This window comes from Ruditapes philippinarum, unplaced genomic scaffold (genome assembly GCF_026571515.1).
Source record: "Ruditapes philippinarum isolate M1 unplaced genomic scaffold, ASM2657151v2 ctg5177_1_1_1_1, whole genome shotgun sequence".
NCBI lineage: Eukaryota > Metazoa > Mollusca > Bivalvia > Venerida > Veneridae > Ruditapes > Ruditapes philippinarum.
The window spans coordinates 107,668-122,845 of NW_026856062.1; the positions used below are offsets into that span (position 1 = coordinate 107,668).

Genomic DNA, 15,178 nt, shown 5'->3' on the forward strand with positions numbered 1-15,178 from the left:
TTTATATTTCAGCCAATGGACAAGTTGCTTGTAAAAGCCAATTGCACTACATCTATCAAGACATTTAATTGGCTGACTACCAGCGATCGCCATTTTACCGCGATATTTTAAGAAGGCTTGATTTTTAAAGATAATTTACAGAAAACATGTCTGACGAATCCTCTGAACAGATATCATCAGGAGATGTAATTTGATTTTTTGTTTTTCTTTCAATTCCATGCGGTATTTGTTAAGTTAATGTTGTGATTTTGTCTAGAAACTGCACAGAATCGGTCTTCGTAGGTGCAAATTAGTGGGTGGGGAATGTAAAAAAGGAAAATCCGGTTCAGTTCGGTCTAAAATCTAATTTGGCCTCTGTCTGTCAGTAGTTTATTTTTTAAAGCACAAAAGTCTGTTTTGCTTTCGGTACTGACACCGGACAAATGACCAGTTATGTCCTTTTAAAGATACTTTTGTAGCGGTAGTCAAGACTTCCACCCTTACTTTTAACTTGTTTAAGTTTCTAGTTTTTCGCCATAAGTCTCCCCTAGATCTGACTGTTGAATTACGGACAGGGCGGACCACATTTTGGGACAGGACAGACTGTGATTTAATGTATCGTCCGGTGCCTTTAATTCGTCCCTGTCCTAGAGACACCCACATTGTGCATGTTAGAAAGTCTCAACAAATGTCCGTTAATAAAAAAAACAGTTGTATATTTTTATACATCAAAGTAAATTTAATGTATCTGCAAAATTTCTTTATCATAAAACCATACATGCCATAATTTTTAGACTCATTCCCGGGACACTTCATTTGGAGGTGGGGCATTCATCAGCAAACGTATTTTTGTCTTTCTTTTTTAATTTACTTAGGGCATACAACCAATATTATTGGTATTTATAACAACTTGCAAATTTATTGACAACATAAGCAAGACAAAATGTCAATAATTATTAACAGTTTTTCTATCTTTTTTTAAGTATTTAGGCATCGTAAATTAAATTAGTCACAGAATAGAATTTAATATAAAGCTTAATAATGTTAAGTAAGGACAATTAGCCATGTCGTTTAGCTGAAACATAAAAATGTAAAATTTCTGTCTACAAAGTAGATTAAGTTTTTTCTTTTTTACTGGGACATAAATCATCTCCAGGACAGAAACCTTATCATGGGACTTTCCCGGACATCCGGGAGGTTATGGCATGTATGATAAAACGTATGGATCATAAGTAAATATAGTGTATCAAACTAGCACTGTAAAATGCTTAGTGTAACAAATCATGGCCACCCGCGGATAATAAATATATTTAAGAATTGTAGTTTATATCATACATATATTAATGCAATATATTATTTAAGAATAAATTTGTTTAATGAAATTATTAAAAACAGCATTGAGTTGAACATTACACATGTGATAATTGACCAATCATTGGGATATTACATGTCATTGTGTGTTAAATAATAAGAGGATAAAACTTTTTATTTTACAATACGATACAGAAAAGGCTTGTTATTCACGTCTGAGTCTCTGACATTTCAAACACAATACAACACAATAGCTTAAAGTGATGATGAGCGACATTACAAAAATGAACACAAAAAGAAGACAAAATTTACATCATTCACAGAAAAGATGACTTATTTAATTTATTTTACTGATATAATAAAACATTTATAAGTAAAACTTTAAGATACTTTTTGTTGTTGAAACACCAAGAATTTCCTTCTGCAGGATTTTTTTGCGGAAAGTCTTAACTTTTAAATCAGCTAATTCATGTTTAAAATAAAAGTAGATCATGCACCTGAATAGTTATTATAAACTTGACAATACGATGGCATATAAATGTAATAGTTATTGCTGCAGAAGAGATTATTTCAGATTAAAAGGATAAGTAATCTAGGGGCGCCTGCACAACAGTCACCTAATTTTACTAGGACAGTCCCAGATAGATGTTATCCTCCAGGAAGAGTGCTGCCCCTTGTGGCAAAGGGGTTGCCTTTACTGGATGAGGCAACTTAATGGGAATAACTGGAGACTTTGCATCTGTTAGCTCCAGCGGGTGAGGTGGTTTTAACCCTGGTGTTGCTTTAAGTTTGTAACACTTGAGGATAGCTAAAATCATCTTTCCTGTTTTGGCGCTGTTGACCTAAACTGTGTTGGTGAGCCGTAAAGCAAAGAAGCAAAAAAACTAGGAAGAGACCAAGGCTGCTAAGTTTTTATTAAATGAGGAGAAGCTATGAAATAAACACAACCAAAGTACATGTATACATGTCACAAGATCCTGTGAAATTTGCATGAATAAACTTTGATAGGTTTCTTATAAATAAGTTGTATATTATTATTAGATATATTAAAGATAATTAAATAATTCCCACAGCATGAGATTTCTCTGACAGTGTAAATTTAACTTTTAGACAAGTAAAAAAGAAATGGAAGAACAATCAGAAGGCACAGAGCACTCAGACACTGAAAAGACAGACAATAAAAAGGAGAAGGACACAACAACAAAAGATGATGAAAATGATGATGATGATGATGAAAATGTTTCATCAGGTGATGATGAAGAAGTACTTCCAGGTAATGTTTTGTTGATTTTTGTGCACCCAAACTGAATCGGAACTTGAATGATTTTCAATATTTTATTTAAAAAATACATGAATAATTGTTGATAGGTATGTAAGAAAACCCCAGATGTAGAGTTTTAAACAATGTTGTGTTAGACAACATGATTAATTATTTATTTTCAAGAGTTTCTACAATCTAGTTGGCTCTTAAAAAGTGCCTCAAAATTAAAAAAGTTTTTAAGTCCATGACTTTGGTTAATCTTTAAAAGTGCTTAAATATGTCTGATATGTGCTTGAAAAATAAATGCAGAGTGCATGGTAAAAAGTTGATAGTTTTCAACAAATAAGCCCAAATTAAAATGCAAGCCCAATTTCAAAACACTTCATAAAACATTGTTGAAAAATATCACATATGTTAACAGGGCTCTCTCTCAGTTTTGAGGGATCAGTGCCTGAACTTTCATGTCAGGCAATATTTGCTGCACATATATATTCATTTCTGAGGTATATAATGATGATAATGTGCCTTTTATAAAAAAAAATCGGCAAATTTAAAGGTAAACAAAAACAGAAATGCCATTGATAAGTGTTGTGTGATAAAAACCAAGTATAACCACATGAGTGATATTAGTTAATTTCTTACTTTTAGCATTTCACACCTTAACATTATTTATGTACAATTGTTATGATTATCAATTTTTTTTTCAACCTCAAGTAGCAAAAATAATCATTTAAGTTAATAATACTTGTTTTTAAAGTGTATATTATGCATAATTTTCATGTCTCCCTGGATTAAAAAAATTCCCAAAGAATATTTTGCATCCTATGTAAAATTCCCAATTTAAGTCAAACCAATGTTGTTTTTTTCCCCAACCTGTCCTGTACCGGCACCATTCCCAAAGTAGGGGAAAAAACACTGATGTAACATATATCTGTAAGTTTAGTTTAACAAGAAAATATTCCATCTTTTAGCTGGACTTTTAGAAAAGCCTGTTGTCATAGAAGATGGGAAGAAAAGGGAAAGGAAAAAAGTAGAAAGAATAACCTTTGAGTCAGCAAGGCCTGCAAGTGCTAGTGTTGAAATTAAAGAAGGAAAGGGAAGGAGTCTTGGGGATATACCTTTCAGTGAGTATAACTTTTTGATGAATATGATTTTATTTCTTATGTTTAAACTGTTGTTTAGTAAATGGTTAAGATTAAAATAAACGAAAAATATGTTTTTAAATATAGAGTACCCTCGGAAATTAAAATTACATGAAAAAACAGCAGTATCATGTTACGGCTCTGGATCAGGGGTCTTATAAATGTCGCTTCACAATTTGAAGAAGGCATACAAGGCAGGACATACATTTGAGATTAACTGACATCACAATATTATTGACTGAAATGTTATTTCGTCATTTAATTCAAGTATTTTACTATGACAATTACATATTACATATATATAAGTATAGTGAAAGTATGCCCAAATTAGTCCAGGAATGATGAATATTTATGCCCCAGACATATATATTTGCTCTTGTCCATCCGTCTGTCTGTGTGTGTGTTCTCGTGTAACTTGTTTTGTCACAATGTGACATGTAGCTCTGAAAGTTCTTGAGCTAGAATCAACAAAATTTACAGGAATGTTGATCAGCGTGTAAAGCTATGCACCTGGGGTTTTGCATGTGGATTTATTCAGAGTTATTGCCATTGACTTAGTAATTTGCTATTTTCAAATTGTGTCGTGCATAGCCCAAAAACAATTTGATCTGAAGTCATTAAACTTTACAGGAATGTTTGTCATCATGTGTACAATTATTCTTGTGGATTTGTTCAGTTTTGTTAGACTTATACAAGATTCAGGAAAATTGGACAAACCCTATTTAAAGATGTGAATAGGGACAGACAGAAGGCTGGATGGACTGTAAATCATTTCAATATTCCCCATCATTTTTTTTGGATAATAATATTAAAGGTTCAAAAATGGGACTGAATCATGATTCAATATTACTGTAAAAAAAGGTAAATAATATAAATTTTAATTTTTGTTTTCAGTTGAACACAAATTGGGCAGAATGAAGTCAGAAGACTGTAAACCTTTACACCGTATACTGTACCGCAGACTTTGCACTGTATGTTAATTACTTTAAAAATATACTGTTTAATAGCTCAACATGAGCAGTTCTTGATGAAAACATTACGAGGGTTAACCCTATGTATATTAAAAGAAAAGTTACTTAAGTATTGCTGCTGGCTTCCAAAGAAATTGCACTGAAAAAGAAGAATCTGTTAATGTGTTTTATCAAATAATAATTGTCGGTTTTTGAAGTTTTTTTGTCTGTTATTGTTGATAATTGTCTAATACATATTAGGCCATCCTTAAAAAAATGTTCGTTTGCAGTAACGCGACCGACTCACAAAATTTGCGCCTACTCAAAATTTTTTTTCGTGGTCTGGATAAAAAAAATTTTTTTTTGAATCAGAAAATTATGACTTGTGCTTTGTTTTCTTTCTTTTAAAGGTTAATAGAAGAAATACAAGAGCTGTCGGTAGGACAGCACGCTCGACTATTCTAAGTGCTTGATAGTTAAAGAGCCTTGATAATGTTAAATTTTTTAAGTTCACAAAAGGGCTAATTTTTTTTATAAATTCATGTTGTAGGCCTTAGAGAGAGTCTAATTATACAGTATTGGCTTGACTATTCTAAGAGTAATGTGACAAGGCTGTTTTATTGAGTATAATAATACTAATTACCTATGAATACATATATTTGACAGAAAACGTACAAAGGCTTGTTATTAAGATGTTTTATCAAGTAAATCACTGCTTTATTATTATGAATGCATAAATTGTCCCAAAAAAGGCACAAACCCTTCAGTAGTTATGGAGATAACAGCTTACAAGCAAAACTTTACCATGAATTTCTAAGTTGAAAAAGGGGAGAAAAATCAGCCTAAATGCAAGATAGAATTATGGATCTTTGTCAGTGACCTACAATTATGACCCTAAATGCATATGTGAAGTTTTAAATAAATATCTTTAATAGTTATTGAGATATGTAAAACTTGCATGCAAACATTAACCAAGAGACTAAGTAGAATAGGGGATATGAATCAGCCTTAATGCAAGATAGAGTTATGAAACTTGGTCAGTGACATACAATTATGACCCTCCAATTATGACCCTAAGTGCATGTGTAAAGTTTCAAGTAAATATCTTTGAAGACCTTTAACCTTTAACCAAAATTACTAATTTTTAAAGGGGCAAATAATTCTGCAAATATTGCACACAGAGTTATGCAATTTTGCAAACTGATGTACATTGTTACTATAAAAAAGTATTTTAAATTTCAATTGAATATCTAAAGCAGTAATTGAGATATTTGACTTTACATTAAAACTTTAACCAAAATTTCTATGTTCCAAAGGGGCATAATTCTGTCAATATTGTAGGCAGAGTTATCCAACTTGTCAATCTGATGTACCTTGTTACTATAAATAAGTATTGTAAGTTTCAATTGAATATCTCAAGCAATAATTGAGATATTTGACTTTACAAAAAACTTTAACCAAAATTTCTAAGTTAAAAAGGGGCATAATTCTGTCAATATTGTAGGCAGAGTTATCCAACTTGTCAATCTGTTGTACCTTGTTACTATAAATAAGTATTGTAAGTTTCAATTGAATATCTCAAGTAATAATTGAGATATTTAACTTTACAAAAAACTTTAACCAAAATTTCTAAGTTAAAAAGGGGCATAATTCTGTCAATATTGTAGGCAGAGTTATCCAAATTGTCAATCTGATGTACCTTGTTACTATAAATAAGTATTGTAAGTTTCAATTGAATATCTCAAGTAATAATTGAGATATTTGATTTTACAAAAAACTTTAACCAACGCAGACGCCGACGCGGACGCCGACGCCGGGGCGACTACAATAGCTCTCATATTCTTCGAATAGTTGAGCTAAAAATGTAGGTCTTATTAAATTAGAATTCAGTTATCAATTTATTAATTGTTACCGGATTATCAAAGCATATATTGTCCAGCATTTTGAAATTCCATGTTTATTTGTGAGTACAGTTCAATAAAAAAAAAAAAAAAATCGACCTACCTACCCACCTTGAAAATTCTGGGTCGGGTTACTGCAAACAAACATTTTTTTAAGGATGGCCTTAGATATCAAAAAACCAAATCATTCAAGATTAAGAGTTTGGTTAAATATAATTTTGATTTTGTCAATAATAAAGATTAGTATCAAATATTTACTTGATAACTAAATATTGATGTTGCATATCCAAGAATATATTGAATTGTATTTATGGTTTCTTTTTCATAACTATACAGAATCTTGAAACCAAGAAGAATATTCGGCAGTTCTCTGGGTTTCCATTTTCAAAGGATGATAAAGAGTATGAAAAAAGAATGGAGATGCTGAAATCAAAGTAAGTATTTTGTTACAAAAAGGGTACTTTTACCACAAATAAGAGGTTAATACACGGCAGGAGAGGGCCGGACGGTGATAATAGGCCCGCAAAATGAATAATGGACCCGAGGGCCATTATTCATTCAGGGCCGATTATCACCTTCCGGCCCTACTCTGACGTGTATTAATGTCTTTAATACACTTGGTAGATCTAATAGTAGCATTTAAAAAAAACAACAACAAAAAGTTCTTCGTTGAAATTCTTGTCTGCTCTTCTACTGTTCTGTACAGAGATGTTTACTGTTTGTGTGTTCAAAGCAGTAGAATCTAGAAGCAAGTTTTATTTTCATTTTTTTCGGAATGAATTTGTCGTATTATTTCTTCAAATTTCAATAGTAACAAAAATGTGTTTGTACTAAATACGCTTAAGCTCTCATAATAAAAATAAAGCGATTCGTGCTGACAACCTACTTTCACTTTTACAGTAAACTGTTTGATGACGTAAAATATGACGTCATTGTTTCAGTTTGTGCACGTGCACATGTTCTGCGGGCTGATAACTAGTTCTCGGCCCCGGGCCGCAAACTCATAATAGGTCACGTGACACTCATAATCAGTTGAAATCATAGGCAATTTTGTTACTATATATAGTAACAAGTGTATTAATTAGTGGTAAATTACTCCAAAAAGATTGAATTTATGCATGTATGTATCTGATTGTGTATCAGTGTTGTTGAGTTCTACATAATGTAGAATTTATTTTTACATTAACTGGCAGCATATAATCCAGGTTACTATGATGATAGTTATGAACCCTGGCATGTAATGAATCTGTTAATGTATAATGTTTCTCTTTGTTAAAGTAATTACATAACAGATGTGACAAGGTTTTGATTAATAGTTTTTAGACTAAGTACAAAGTTAAATTTTTAAGAATAAACAAAAGAAGTCAGTTGGTTATTTACATTGACAATCTTTCATAACACTGTAGTGGTTGTAAGTTTAGACTTGTATCACAGAAATTTAGGGGTTTACTGGAGCTAGAAATTAAAATACCTTTACATGGCTTTTTAGCTCACTTGTCACAAAGTGACATGGTGAGCTTTTGTGATCGCTTTTCGTCCGGCGTCCGTCCGTCCATCCGGCGTCCGTAAACTTTTACTTTAAATGACATCTTCTCATTAACCGCTGAGCCAATTTCATCAAAACTTCACAGGAATGTTCCTTTGGTGGTCACCTTTAAAAATTGTTCAAAGAATTTAATTCCATGCAGAACTCTGGTTGCCATGGCAACCAATAGAAAAAACTTAAAATATCTTCTTTTAAAAAACCCAAAAAGGTAGAGCTTAGATATTTGGCATGAAACATCTTCTAGTGAGTGTCTATCAAGTTTGTTCAAATAAAAGCCCTGGGGTCAAAATTGGCCCGCCCCGGGGGTCATTGATTTTCCCTATATGCATATATTAAAAACTTAAAAAATCTGATTTTAAAGAACCCAAAGATCTAGAGCTAAGATATTTAGCATGAAACATCTTCTAATGGGTGTCTACCAAGTTTGTTCAAATAAAAGCCCTGGGGTCAAAATTGGCCCCGCCCAAGGGGGTCATTGATTTTCCCTATATGCATATAGTAAAAACTTATAAAATCTGATTTTAAAGAACCTAAAGAGCTAGAGCTAAGATATTTAGCATGAAACATCTTCTAATGAGTGTCTATCAAGTTTGTTCAAATAAAAGCCTTGGGGTCAAAATTGGCCCCGCCCCAGGGGGTCATTGATTTACCCTATATGCATATAGTAAAAACTTATAAAATCTTCTTTTAAAGAACCCAAAGAGCTAGAGCTAAGATATTTAGCATGAAACATGTTCTAATTGGTGTCTACAAAATTTGTTCAAATAAGAGCCCTGGGGTCAAAATTTGCCCTGCCCCGGGGGTCATTGATTTTCCTTATATGTGTAAAGCAAAAACTAAAAAAAAAATCTTCTTTGAAAAAAAACAAATAGCTAGAGTTTTGTTACTAAGCATGAAACATCTTCTAGTGAGTGTCTACAAAGTTTGTTCATATAAAAGCCCTTGGGTCAAAATTGGCCTCGCCCCGGGGGTCATTGATTTTATTTATGTGTATACATAGCAAAAACTTCTTTGAAAAAACCCAAATAGCTAGAGTTAAGATATTAAGCATGAAATATCTTCGAGTTAGTGTCTTCAAAGTCTGTTCAAATAAAAGCCCTAGGGTCAAAATTGGCCCTGCCCCAGGGGACATTGATTTTCCTTATATGTGTATAGCAAAAACTTAAAAATCTGATTTAAAAAAAACCAAATAGCTAGAGTTTAGATATTAAGCATGAAACATCTTCTAGTGAGTGTCAAATGGGGTCAAAACTGGCCCTGCCCTAGGGGTGTCATTGCTTTTAACTATAATATGTGTATAGTTAAATCTTAAAAATCTTTTTTTTAAAAACTCAACGAGCCAAACCTTAGATGTTTAGCATGAAAGATCTTCTAATGGGTGTCTACCAAGTTTGTTCAAACAAAAGCCCTGGGGTTTAAACTGGCCCCGCTCTGGGGGCCTATATACAGGTGAGCGACTTCAGGGCCATCATGGCCCTCTTGTTTGCATTATTCATTGTATGGATCTTAAAGTTCTATAATAAAACAAGTTATACAAAGATTAGTTTTGTTAGCCCTTTTAAGCTACTTTCAATCATAAACTGATTAATGTATCCAGGGATTTTTTCCAGGATTTTGTGAACATGACCCATACCCATTGAATTGGGATTTCAGCTGTGTTTCATTAAAAATTGGGGGGAAATTCATGACTGAAATTTTGCATTGATTAAATGGATGCAAAGAATTACTGTCTATAATGGCATCTTCAAACATTTAAGCACTATTGCAGTGAAGAAGCCCTTATTTGTTAAGATTTTAGAATTTGTATTCAATATTTTTATTTTTAACCAGGTTTTCAACGAGTCGGCGGGCGGGTGGGTGGGCGGGCGGGCGTCAACTTTTGGTTTCCGCTCAATAACTTTAGTTTGCTTTGGCCTATTGACACCAAACTTGGTGTGTAGGTAGCTTATATCAAGAGGCAGCTTGGGATTGCTACCCAGGTGTCTGTGATCAAGGTCAAGGTCACTGTTACTAAAAATAGAAATTCAGTTTCCGCTCAATAACTTGAGTTTGCTTTGACCTATTGACACCAAGCTTAGTGTATGGATATCTTATATTAAGAGGCAGCTTGGGATTGCTACCTAAGTGTCTGTGATTAAGGTCAAGGTCACTGTTACTAAAAATATAAATTCAGTTTCTGTTAAATAACCTTGAGTTTGCTTTGACCTATTGACACCAAACTTGGTGTATAGATAGCTTATATCAAGAGGCAGCTTGGGATTGCTATCCAGGTGTCTGTGATCAAGTTCAAGGTCACTGTTACTAAAAATAGAAATTCAGTTTCTGATCAAGAACTTGAGTTTGCTTTGGCCTATTGACACCTAACTTGGTGTATGGATAGCTTATATCAAGAGGCAGCTTGGGATTGCTACCCAGGTGTCTGTTATCAAGGTCAAGGTCACTGTTACTAAAAATAGAAATTCAGTTTCTGCTCAATAACTTGAGTTTGCTTTGGCCTATTGACACCAAACTTGATGAATGGGTAGCTTATATCAAGAGGCAGCTTGGGATTGCTACCCAGGTGTCTGTGATCAAGGTTAATGTATTTAGTTTTCATGTTATAACTTGAGTTTGCTTTGACCTTTTGACACCAAACTTGCTGAGTTGCAGCTTTTGATTGCCACTAAGATATCTGGGAGCAAGTTCAAGGTCATTTGCTTACAATAGAATTTTCAGCTTCTACTCAATAACTTCAGTGCTTTTTGACCTATTGATTGCTGTCACATCAAAACTTGGTCGTTGAAAACCTGGTTTTCGTCGCATTGCGGCGCTTCTTGTGTAACTTTAAATTGGGAATTTTTTTCCTGTGGGTTGGGAAAATAATATACTATTTTCAATTGGGAATATGACCCAATAACGGCAATAATATAAGCCAAAAAAAAATCCCTGGTATCATTTCCAAACTTTGTTTCTGTGTTTCATAAGCATGAAGAAAAAATAAAAATGAAAACATTGAACAATCTCATGTGATGAACAAATGTGATATTTGTTCTTTTGAGCAATACGTAACCAATTCCCATTATTAGATGTCTTGAATTTTATGTATAAGTGTAAGCATGTTTAATAAATTCTGCAGGCTATCTTATCTGTGTTCACAAAGAAAAGATCAGGATCAGATGATCCTGATTTTATTTTCGTTGATTTATAAAAAAAATAAAACTGATCGTATTATGCTAGAATTAAATTGTACATATTCGATATAAAAATAATTGCTTATTTACAAAGAAACTAAGCTATTTTGGGATAAAAAACTAAATAACAAAACAAATACAAAATAATCAGATCAAAATGAGGATCAAAATTTTGATCAACTGTATTTAATGCCCATATCTTGTAAAAATAATAAATTTATTCTACAATTTCATAAACATGCTTTTTCAAGTCCAGTTTAATCAAGTTAATACTGAATTTTTAATCTATGAGGATAATTAATGGAGAATATTTGAGTTTTTAAATTTGATCCTGATCATGATCCTTAAATCTTTGTGAACACTGGGCCTGGTGCTGATACAAGACCCCAATCCAAAATAACCTCTTTTTCCCCAATTAAAAAAGGAAGAAAAAATCCCAATTGCTCCCAAAAATTATCAAATTTCTTGAATACTGAGCAAAATTTAATTGTTTAGACCAGTTTCATGAAAGAAATAACAGACTAGGGTTTCTTAATCGGACAAAATCATTATCGATCATAGAAAATAATCAAACAACCTTTTTCAATCAATCATCGATTATATAATCGTAACATTAACAATAACAAAGTAAATATGTACAATGTACATATTTATAAGAATTCCATTAATATTCTATATTTTGTATAACTACCACTTTATCAACTGAAATAAACTAGTTTAAAGATACATGTATACTATGCTCAACCTTGAGTAAAATATTTTAATCAAATAAATTCATGAAAATCTATGAAATTATTATGTCTCAATTCTAATAAAGGAATGAATAAACTATGTATGGGTACAAGTCAAGTTGGTCCTTTCTTAACAAAACTGCCAGGTTTTTTTAATGACACTTTATATTGATATTGTAACTACCTTTAGTGTGTAGAATAATTTTATACATAACATATCTTCTTTGTGTGAAGTCAAAACATATTTATTTTATATTTACAAAAAGACTGTGTAGCAATTCTAAATATTTCCTAATATCAAATTTGAGCATAGTATATCTTTAAACTAAGTAACCGCCTCCGTGGTTGAGGTGTTAGAGTCGATGACTTCTAATCCAGTTACCTCTCTGGCGTGGGTTCGATCCCCGGGAGATGCTTTGGTAGTTTAGCGCGGAGGAAGGTAGTCTAGTACTGGTGTAACTCTCCAGGAACGATGGTTAGGAAACTACCGACCTATATGACTGAAATACTGTTGGAAAAAGGCGTAAAATGAACCAAACAAACAAACATCTTTAAACTAGAATGCCTCACTGTCAACTATTAACTCCATGGTCACCAATATGCTTTCATATTCATTTGAATGAAAATTATTGTTTCAACCAAAGCTGGCTTTGATTTAGAGTGTTATAATACAGTAAGTCACTTAAGAAACAGCAAGAAAATAAATTACCGATAATCGATTATTAAACTGTGTATTCGATCATCCCGATCGGTCCTATAAACGATCAATTTTCGATTATACTTGATCATCGTTTAATCCCTATAACGGACTATATGATCATGCATGTTAGGAAATAAAACTTCAAGGTCAAGTATCAAATTATCTTATCCAGAAATAGCTGGAAAATGACCTGAATTCTCTAAAGCTGTTCTGTATTATCTTCATGTATTTTAGGAAATTCAGTCTGACTATTGTGAAGAAAATGATGGAGATCTTAGACATACCTAGAACAGGTACTAAAAATGAATTAATTACAAGACTCATGGAATGGCTAGAAAAACCTACAGATTCTGGTAGGAAAGTTCCAGCACCAAAACGTAAAAGTAAGTTGTGTAAAACATTTGAAAAGATTGGATATTTTTAAATATTTGTTATGACATATTGTAGTTTTATGGTGAAAATATTTTAAAATCTTTCATACTAATATAGGCAATAAACTTTTAACTTTGTGTGAAGTGGCTGAGAAGTGCTTATGCAATTGTTTGAGGTTTGGATGTAAAGAACTTGAGAGGTCATATTAATTTGTTAAAATTATGTTTAAATGAAATTTAATATTCAACTGCACTGTTATATTAAAAAAGAACAAATTTGCAAGAACAGAACTTAAAAATTATTTACAGGATCAGCAGGTGGTGACAAGAAAAAAAGGGTAAGGAAAACTAAAAAAAAGGCCGGAAATGATGTAGCTGACAGCGATAACGAAAGTGAAGAGGCAGCTGAAGAAAGTGATGACAACAAAGATGATGATGGTGATGATGATGATAAGAAGGCAGATAGCAGTGATGAAGAAGAAGAGGAGGAGGTAAAGGTGATGACAGCTTTAACTTGTTTTATTATCTGTATTTGATCCTTCTGTCTGAGGACAACTTTATTCTTGATTGTAACAATGAAAATAAACCCTTTGTGTTTTTGTATGTTAATTTACTGTTACATAGTTTTTGGTATGCAAAGAAAGACTAGCAATTTTTGGGTCCATTTTGATTATTGATATAACAGGGCTCATCCGGAAGGGCGATTCAGGCGAAAACTTTGCCGTGTATATTTCCATTTCGCTCTCCCAATTGATCAAAGAGAAGTCAACATCGCCGATAAAATCTTAATTCCCAAAGACTTATTACTTGGCGATGTAAAGAGCAGAGATTGTATCCGTAATTATCATTATCCAATCAGAGCGTCGCTTTATACTACCCTTCTACCTGTATGCAAAGCGATAGACCGCCTACTCTAAACAATAAATAATGAGAGCATCGGCCCGAAACGGGTATAATTGTGTGTTTAATATGGGATAAGGCGATAATTATAGATTGTTTTTTCCCCGATCATCTAAACACGTGCATATCTTCCCTAATTGATATACACGCGGTGTTTAACCCGAGTAATGGCGATGTGCAATGGGTTTTTCACGGCTATCACAAAACTGTTAGTCAATTTCATTAATAATCAGCGACCGGATTAAAAACTTAATTATAGTTTTGAATGATTTCAGTCCGGTAACATGAATTAAAAATTGTTATGTCGCTCACATCATGGCTACAGGGCGAAATGCCCAAACCTAGCAGTAAAAGAAAGTTGCTGATTCTGATACACCTACGCGAAAATTTAAGAAAGCCAATTCGCAAAAATCTTACGATTGATATGTTGTAAACAGTGAGAGTGTTTGACATTGTTATCTTTGTAGAAATGCCAAATTTGACACAGCTTACGCACGTGGGCACGACATCCCGGAAAAACTACGAATCATGATCGGCATGCTACATATCGGTCGTATATCATGTGTACATGTATATAACGACAAAATTTGTCAGGAAAGAAGTGTTCTTATAGTTTCAATATATATATTTGTTCTAATGTCATAAATATGACGCTCAGATTAAGATTTATCAATTTTGTAAATTTCAAAAAGCATTATTTATTAAGATATTACAGTTAAACATTTCATGAAAATAAAGGGAGATAATTAGAAATTTATTTTCTATAATTTCTCAGTCAAATTTTTCAATAAGAAATGAATGTATATAATTTTAGTGATCGAATATAATGTGCACAAATATTTGCAGTACATATTTTACATATTCTTCGATGTTTGAAAATTGTTTTATAAGCATAATTATATGCACATAAATTTGACATTACAACATTCAAGATCATAAAAAAATTTCTGTAACCATTCTAACAGAATAGACAGATATTGATAAGCAATATCCAATGTAACTTTATCTTCTATTAAAAGTGAGGAAAGTAATAATATAAAATTAATTTATTCATCATACTTTTTCTTACACATTATTATCAATAAATCTTCATGAAAATATATAAACAAATATTTAGAGAAAGCTTATAAATAGCTGATAAATAGATTAATTGTGTTCATATTATAGTTAAAGGATGTATAGCCATGCATGTTAATGCATACACATTGGGTTGTTT

At 32.4% G+C, this 15,178-nt stretch overlaps 1 protein-coding gene across 1 annotated transcript; it reads left to right on the top strand.

The window, feature by feature from the left end:
• Positions 1–28: 28 nt before the first annotated feature.
• On the top strand, positions 29–13,559 carry LOC132745302 (protein DEK-like; the record flags this gene model as incomplete). Its single annotated transcript, XM_060734190.1, is given in 7 exon segments — positions 29–185; positions 2,401–2,563; positions 3,523–3,675; positions 4,588–4,664; positions 6,881–6,978; positions 12,926–13,074; positions 13,372–13,559. Coding segments are annotated over 7 exon segments (867 nt in total), but the record flags the coding sequence as incomplete, so codon positions are not given.
• Between the last annotated feature and the right edge of the window lie 1,619 nt (positions 13,560–15,178).